Below are 8714 nucleotides of genomic sequence, written 5' to 3'. Positions count from 1 at the left end.
TTCTTAAAGGATAAGAGATCCTTCTTTTTACAGCTGCATAGTATTCCATTGTATAAATGTACGACAGCTTTTTTTATCTACTCATCTACTAATGGGCACTTGGGCTGTTTCCAGATCTTAGCTATTGTAAATAGCATTGCTATGAACATAGGAGTGCATATATTCTTTCTGATTGGTGTTTTGGGATTCTGAGGATGTATTCCTAGAAGTGGGATCACTGGGTCAAATGGCAGTTCCATTTTTAATTTTTTAAGGAAACTCCATACTATTTTCCACAGTGGGTGCACCAGTCTGCATTCCAACCAGCAGTGTACTAGGGTTCCTTTTTCTCCGCATCCTCACTAGCAGTGTTGATTTGTTGATGGTAGCCATTCTGGCAGGTGTGAAGTGATACCACATTGTCATTTTAATTTGCATCTCTCTGATGATCAGTGACTTTGAGCATTTTTTCACATGTCTCTTGGCCATCTGGTATGTCCACTTTGGAGAAGTATATATTTAGATCCTTTGCCCATTTTTTAAAAATACATCTTTATTGATTTCAAAGAGGAAGGGCGAGGGAGAGACAGATAGAAACATCAGTGATGAGAATCATTGATCGGCTGCCTCCTGCATGCCCCCTACTGGGGATTGAGCCCGCAACCCGGGTACCTGCCCTTGACCGAAATTGAACCTGGGACCCTTCCGTCTGCAGGCCAATGCTCTATCCATTGAGCCAAATCGGCTAGGGTGTTTTACCCATTTTTTAATTGGATTGTTGGTCTTCCTTTTGTTAAGTTGTATGAGTTCTTTATATATTTTGGAAATTAACCCCTTGTCAGATGTATCATTGGCAAATATGTTCTCCTGTATAGTGGGATCCCTTTTCATTTTGTTGATGGTTTCTTTTGCTGTGCTTTTTAATTGGATGTAGTCCCATTTTGTTTTCCTTTGTTTCTAGGAGATACATTGGCAAACATATCGCTACTAGAGATGTCTGAGATTTTGCTGCTTATGGTTATTTCTAGGATTTTTATGGTTTCATGACTTACATTTAAGTCTTTTATCCATTTTGAATTTATTCTTGTGTATGATGTACGTTGATGGTCTAGTTTCATTTTTTTGCATGTAGCTGTCTAATTTTCTCAGCACCATTTATTGAAGAAACTGTCTAGTCCAGTGTATGCTCTTGCCTCCTTTGTCAAATATTGAGAGCAGTGGCATGAGTGGATTTCTGAGGTCTCTTTTCTGTCCCATTGATCTATATATGCTGTTCTTGTGCCAGTACCAGGCCATTTTGATTACAGTGGCTTTGTAATATAATTTGATGTCTGGTATTGTCATCCCTCCTATTTTGTCTTCTTTCTCAAGAAGAAGCTGCGGCTGTTCAGGGTCTTTTTTTTGTTCCATTAAATTTTTGGAGTGTTTGTTCTAGACCTGTGAAATATGCCATAGATATTTTAATAGGGATTGTGTTGAATCTATAGATTGTTTTGGGCAGTATGGACATTTTAATGATGTTAATTCTACCAATGCATGAACACAGTATATTCTTCCATTTGTTTGTATTTTTTATTTCTTTTTTCAGTGTCCTGTAGTTTTCTGAGTACACGTCTTTTACCTCCTTGGTTAAGTTTATTCCAAGGTATATTATTTTTTTTGTTGCAGTTGTAAATGGGATTCTTTTTTTAGTTTCTCTTTCTGAGAGTTCATTATTGGTATATAAAAATGCCATCGATTTCTGGATGTTAATTTTGTGTCCTGCTACTTTGCCAAATTTATTTATTAGATATAGTAGTTTTTTTGGTGGAGTCTTTAGGGTTTTCTGTTTACAATATCATGTCTCTGCAAATGAAGACATTTTCACTTCCTTCTTTCCAATTTGGATGCCTTTTATTTTTTCTTCTTGTCTGATTGCTGTGGTTGACTTCCAGTGCTATGTTGAATGAATGGTGAAAGCAGACATCCCTGCCTTGTTCCTGATCTTACGGGAAAAGGTTTTAGCTTTTGCCCATTGAATATGATGTTGGCTGTAGATTTGTCATATTTAGCCTTTATTATATATTTTAATAAGGTATGATCCCTCTATTCCCACTTTGCTGAGAGTTTTTATCAAAAACGGGTGTTGGATTTTGTCAAAGGTGGTTAACTTTTCACAATCTTGTTGGAAATTCTGAAAAGTTATAGGTAATGGCAAATAAATATTACTTGTACAATATCAGTTACCTACAATATTGATTTTCTTTGGTTGTTTTTTCTTTCTTTTTTAAATATTTTTATTGATTTCAGAGAGGGAAGGGAAAGGGAGAGAGAGAGAGAAACATCAATTATGAGAGAGAATCATTGATCAGCTGCCTCCTGCACTCCCCCTACTGGGGATCGAGCCCATAACCCGCCATATGCCCTTGACTGGAATTGAACCCAGGACCCTTCAGTTTGCAGGCTGATGCTCTATCCCCTCAGCCAAACCAGCTAGGGCTGGTTATTTTTTCAATTATAGTTGACATACAATATTAGTGTTAGGAGTACCACATAGTATGATTTTCAAATAATGGAAAATGAATGTTCACTGTACAGTATCAGTTACATAGGTCATTGATTATCTTTTTCAATTGTCATGTTTTCTTCTTTGGTTTGTTTTAATGGTCTTTAAGAGAGCTTTGTAAGGCCTTTCTCATGACTTTGGTTCCCTAGTCTTCCTTTTTCCCTAAGATCTTAAATACATCATTCATTCATAAAATTAATTTTTACTAAAGGCTTACTATATAAGATTGGGGATAGATAAAGCAGGAGAGAGCAAAAGAGGCAAAAATAACTGGCCTCATGCAGCTTACATTTCAGTTGGGACACATAGGCCATAAACAATATAAGTAAATTATGTGTTAGTTGGTACTAGAATAATGAGAAAAAATAAAGGGTCAGAGGTTTTGCAATTTTAAACAAATGATTAGGGAAGGTCTTATTGAGAAATTGCATCTGGACAGCGATCTGAAGGAGATGAGGGAGGGAGCTATATTGTCAGCCAGGGGAAGAGTATGCCAGCTAGTACTACGGCCCTGAAGTTGAAACGTGCAGCATCCACAGCAAAGTCGGTGTGATTACGAGAGAGAGAGAGAGAGAGAGAGAGAGAGAGAGAGAGAGAGAGAGAGAGAGAAAGAATGAATGAATATTTGGGAGTGCCTTACATTCCATTCATTGTAAGGACTGTCCCTCTGCATGAAATGGGAAGTTGTTGAGGTTTTGAGCAGAATTCTAAGACCAGAGTTTTCAGAAACACATACTTGAAAATTGCAGAGGAAACACTGTATAAATAAATTATATTAAATATTATTCTCTACTGGAGTGCATGTTTTTATAATCAGTCAAATATATTTTAAAATAGGCCCTGACCGGTTTGGCTCAGTGGATAGAGCATCGCCCTGTGGGCTGAAGGGGTCCCCAGTTCGATTCCGGTCAAGGGCATGTACCTTGGTTGCAGGCACATCCCCAGTGGGAGATGTGCAAGAGGCAGCTGATTGATGTTTCTCTCTCATTGATGTTTCTAACTTTCTATCCCTCTCCCTTCCTCTCTGTGAAAAATCAATAAAATATATTTAAAGACAAAAAAATATATATATATATATATTTTAAAATATGCTGCCAATAAAGTACTTACATAAGGAAAAATGTGTTGGGAAACTTCAGAGAAGTATTTTTTATTTTAAATGAGCCAGTCAATATGGGAAGATAGGTTTATTTTTGAGAGTTAACTTATATAGCTTTTTAAAATGGGGGATGATCTGTTGTGACATGATCTTTAAAAAAGTTAATTGTGTTGTCATAATTAGAATCATATCACTCCTGGTAATGTAGTGGTATAGGAGATGAACTGAAACATCTGGATCTTATTTCTTAACCTGTAGAGTACATGTTTACTTGAGCAATAATAATTTAGTTTTATGAGTATGGGATAAGAAAGAAAAAGTTCTTCGTCTTTTCTATGAAGCAGTTGCTCTTTCAAGTTAAGTAACCATGTAACTGCAAATAATTTATGGTAAGTGCATTTTTTTAAGTTCCATCAAGTGTTGGTAGTAATTGTTTAGGTTCCAAATTATGAAATTTTTCTTCGGTGAAAGGGTAGTGTTTAATTTAGAGTTCAACTTGGAATGTCTTTGCCAGTGATTGAGCCTTGAGTGCATTTTCCCTTTCTTTTTCTTTTGACTCCCCTCGTCTCTCCACTTTCCCTGTGTTGAAGGAGTCAACTCTTTTTTCCTCCTGTTTATCTTATTTTTAATCTCCTGTATAGTGTATAGATAGGATTTAGTTAAGATCATCTTTGTTGACTACATTAAACTAGATTAGTTTGGAAGAGTTACTAAAATAGTTGTTTTTGAGCAATGAACTTTTCTGCCAAAATTGCTATATTGGACAATTGATATTTCTTAACCTGGTTCTTTAGAGCTTTTTGCAATCTATATTTTCTTTGAACTGTATAGCCCTCTGTCCTGACCAGAATGTTTTATTTACTGTCCCCCAAATAATACTCAATAATCTTTAAGTACAGTGCATATATAAGGTTTAAGTATGTCCCAGGCTTTTTCCATGTCTCCCTTTCTGGTTGTGCCATTTTACTTTCTTCAAATTCCCTTTGTCCTCTTCTCCACCTATACAAATTCTACCCATATTTCAGAATCAAATTTATATTCAGCCTTTTCAATAAAGCCTACTCTGTGTACTTGAGCCTGTTTTTTTCTTCCTTTGAATTTTTACAGAAGTAATCAATCATTGGCAGTTGACCATAAACTTTTATTGCTAGCTTTGAACTAGTACTTTACTGGTATTAGTCAAGGCTCTCCCCATGGATGTGTGCATGTCTATACACACATGTAAAAAGAGACTTATTATGAGAATTGGCTCATGTGATAATGGAGGCTGACAGTCACAAGATCAACAGGGTGAGTCAACAAGATGGAGACTCAGGCCCTAGCAGGTTTGGCTTTGTGGATAGAGTGTGTCAGCCTGCGGACTGAAGAGTCCCAGGTTTGATTCCAGTCAAGATCACAGGCCCTAGCAGGTTTGGCTTAGTGGATAGAGTGTCAGCCTGCGGACTGAAGAGTCCCAGGTTTGATTCCAGTCAAGGTCACATGCCCAGGTTGCAGGCTCGATCCCTAGTAGGGGGCGTGCAGGAGGCAGCCAATCAATGATTCTCTCTCATCATTGATGTTTCTATCTCTCCCTCTCCCTTCCTCTCTGAAAGCAATAAAAAATATATTTGAAAAAAGGGGGCCGGGGGACACAAGATAGAGACAGGAGAGCGAAGCTGAAGGTATAGTTCAGTCTAGAGGCTGGCAGGCTAGGGACCTAAGAAGAGCTGTTTCAGTTTGAGTCTGAAGGCAGGAAAAAGCCAATATCCAGTCCAAAGACAGGCCAAAGAGATTCTCTTTTAATATTTAATTTCTTTTGCTCTTTATTCATGTGTCTTATCTTGCCAGCTAGGAGAAAACTTGAGGGCAGGGGCGGCTGTAAATCATATTTGCTTGTTTACCATCCATGAGTCTTTGCATCCTGACTTAATTGTAGTAGGTACATCTACACACTTTATAAAACCATTAACATTTTAGAGCTGGGAAGAGCCTTGAGGTTATTTTGCTTAGGAGTTGGGGAATCAAGAACAGCTTTAAAATAGGGAGATTAATAATATACCACTTTTCCTGATTGTTACAAGAATAAAATTAGATCATGTAATGTGTGTGAAAAGTTTGATTCATTAAATAAAACTTTTGTTTTTTGTGTGTTTTTGTTGTTGTTTTGCTTAGATCGTGAATCAAAATAGTTTGTAGTGTGTGTGTGTGTGTGTGTGTGTGTGTGTGTGTGTGTGTGAATCCTCACCCAAGGATATTTCTCCCATTGATTTTTTAGAGAGAGTGGACAGGAGAAGGAGAGGGAGAGAGAGAAAAACACCAATGTAAGAGAGACACATTGGTTGGTTGCCTCGCCCATCTCGCCCATGCACTCCTGGCCCCTGTCCAGGGCCAGGGATGAAGCCTGCAACTAAAGTACGTGCCCTTGACCGGAATTAAACATGAGACCCTTCAGTCTATGGGCAGACGCTCTATCCACTGAGCCAAAACAGCCAGGGCAAAATAGTTTTTAAAAGTCCTTCAGTTTGGTAAATTAAACAATATTTCCTGGGTGGGCAATTGGCTTTTTAAAAACTTTTTCTTTCTTTTATTTTCTTTCTCTCTTCATTTAAAAATGTACGTGATACATCAGTTACTCATACTCACAAGTATGTCCAAAGTGAGAATAGGTTTAATTTGCGATCATGTCATTGTTTCCTCAAAACATTATCTGACATGTTGAATTTACTGATTCCTATAGGATATTCCAATTATAAGGCATCATAACCAAGTGACAGCTTTAGGTTTGGACCTGACTGTATTGAAGCTGCAGTTTGAGGCTATAGAAATTGAAGTTATAATATCTAAACCCTAGAGTACTTTAATTTTAATTTAAATACTCTTCTTTAGAAGTCTACAGTTGTGGGAACCTGGTATTGATTGTTTTCAAGTGTTTTTATTTAACTTATTTTTTCTTCCTAGATTTTCTTGTAGTCACATCTTAAAGCCTCCAAGATGGTACTAGCAGACCTTGGAAGAAAAATAACATCAGCATTACGCTCATTGAGCAATGCCACCATTATCAATGAAGAGGTATGTGAAATATATTTTATTGCACATCATCTCTACCATTGGGGAGATGGATTATTGATAATCTCTATGTTTATATTTATCTTGATGTTGATTTAATATGTGTAGGTAAAAACCTAAAATGGGTATAATAGTGTTATTTTTTATTGAGTCAACTATCTTCCTATTAAAATTTCAACTTTCTTTGAAGAATTTTTTTTTTCTTTGAAGAATTACAACAGAACAAAAACCTTAACTTATATGTAAAATGACATTTAATATTCTGAAAATGTCTGAAATTTGGAAATATACTTTTCAAAAATATATATATATTTTTTTATTTTAGAGAGGAAGGGAGAGGGAGAGAGCAGTGGAAACATCAATGATGAGAGAGAATCACTGATCGGCTGCCTCCTGCATGCCCCCTACTGGGGATTGAACCTACAACCCACATATATTCCCAGAAATAGAATTGCTGGATCATAAAGCATGTGCCCTGACTGGGAATCGAACCGTGACCTCCTGGTTCATAGGTCAGTGCTCAACCACTGAGCAGCACTGGCCGGGCTGAAAAATAGACTTTTGCTTTGTCTCTTGACATAGGCCTAAAATTTCAGTATTCTGCTTCTTTCTTCCTGGCTAGACATGTGTGTACCCGACCTTTTCTCCTCAACTTTTATTTAGCATTTTTATATAAGGCTAATATTTTCATCTTGGCTACTTTGATTTATTTTCTCTGAAGTCCTAATGCATTTTTGTGGGGATTAAATCCCCCCCCCCCCCCCGAACCTTTTGAGGTATGGGATGACCCTCCAACCAACTAGCCACCTAGCCAGGGCAATTTTTTGGAGATTTTGAAAGCTGACTCCTTATATGGTATCTGAAATACTCTTCTGCCTAGCTTTATTGTGTGAAGATTTTTCTTTTTCCCATTTCTTTCCACACAATGTATGTTAATGGCTTGTCGTTTGAAAAAAGATGATTATAATCCACAGGAATACTTTATATTTTGTGGTACCAGTGGAAAAGTACTGACTTTGGTTTTGAAAGACCTTATTTAGTATCCTACTTAGTAGCTGTGTGATAGAAATTTGGGCAAGTCAACTTCAGCTTCCTTAATGTGTAAAATGAGAAAATAGTATTTACCTATGGTTGTAAGAATCAAATTAAATAATAGATAAAAAGTATTTTCTAACTTGGAGGTTTGAAAAAAATTCTAATTTAGAATTTGATATCAACATAATAATGGTATTAAATAATTTTAGGACTATCTTTGAGCTGAGCTAGTCCAGCCTCTCATTTAATAACAGAAAGTCAGTTTCACATGTATATTTATTGGAAGAACCAGGATTAAAATCTTTTCTCTAATTCCTCATCCAGGACTTTTTTTTTTATTGAATTTCCTGGGGTGACATTGGTTAATAAAATTATATAGGTTTCAAATATACAGTTCTACAGTACATCAGCTGTATATTGCATTGTGTCATCACCTTAAGTCAAGTCTTCCATTACCATTTATTGCCCTTTTACCCTCATCTACCTCTCCCCAATCCCTTTTCCCACTGGTAATTACTGTTGTCTATGTCTGTGAGGTGTGTTTTTTTTCTTTGCTTGATCCGTTCACTGTTCCCCCAAGCCCTCAACCCCCTTCCCCTCTGACAGCTGTCAGTCTGTTCTCCGTGTCTATGAGTCTGTTTCTATTTTGTTTGTTAGTTTTGTTATTTAGATTCCACATGTAAGTAAAATCATATGGTACTTGTCTTTCTCTGGCTGGCTTATTTCACTTAGCATAATGCTCTCCAAGTCCATCCATGATATCACAAAAGGTAAGATTTCCTGCTTTTTTAATAGTATGGCCGAGTAGAATTCTATTCTGTAGATGTGCCACAGCTTTTTTATCCACTCATCTATTAATGGGCACTTGGACTACTTCCAAATCTTGGCTATTGTAAATAGCCAAGAATCAGTTTTTCAGGTTTTTTCAGATATATTCCCAGAAGTGGAATTGGTGGATCATAAGGCAGTTTCATTTTTAAATTTGTTTTTATTGTTGACACTATTACAGAT

At 36.7% G+C, this 8714-nt stretch overlaps 1 protein-coding gene across 1 annotated transcript in view; it reads left to right on the top strand.

Moving 5' to 3' along the window:
- Positions 1-8714, top strand: part of SRP54 (signal recognition particle 54) — a 46300-nt gene that overhangs the window by 10339 nt on the left and 27247 nt on the right. The window contains exon 2 of the mRNA XM_006085838.2: positions 6561-6671. Within this exon, the coding sequence (XP_006085900.1) occupies positions 6594-6671 (78 nt within the window). The 5' untranslated portion in view covers positions 6561-6593. The remainder of the gene's footprint in view (positions 1-6560; positions 6672-8714) is intronic.

This window comes from Myotis lucifugus, unplaced genomic scaffold (genome assembly GCF_000147115.1).
Source record: "Myotis lucifugus unplaced genomic scaffold, Myoluc2.0 scaffold_22, whole genome shotgun sequence".
Taxonomy (NCBI): domain Eukaryota; kingdom Metazoa; phylum Chordata; class Mammalia; order Chiroptera; family Vespertilionidae; genus Myotis; species Myotis lucifugus.
Note: the sequence above shows the minus strand (reverse complement) of the source record. Positions and strands in the feature narration are given on the sequence as shown.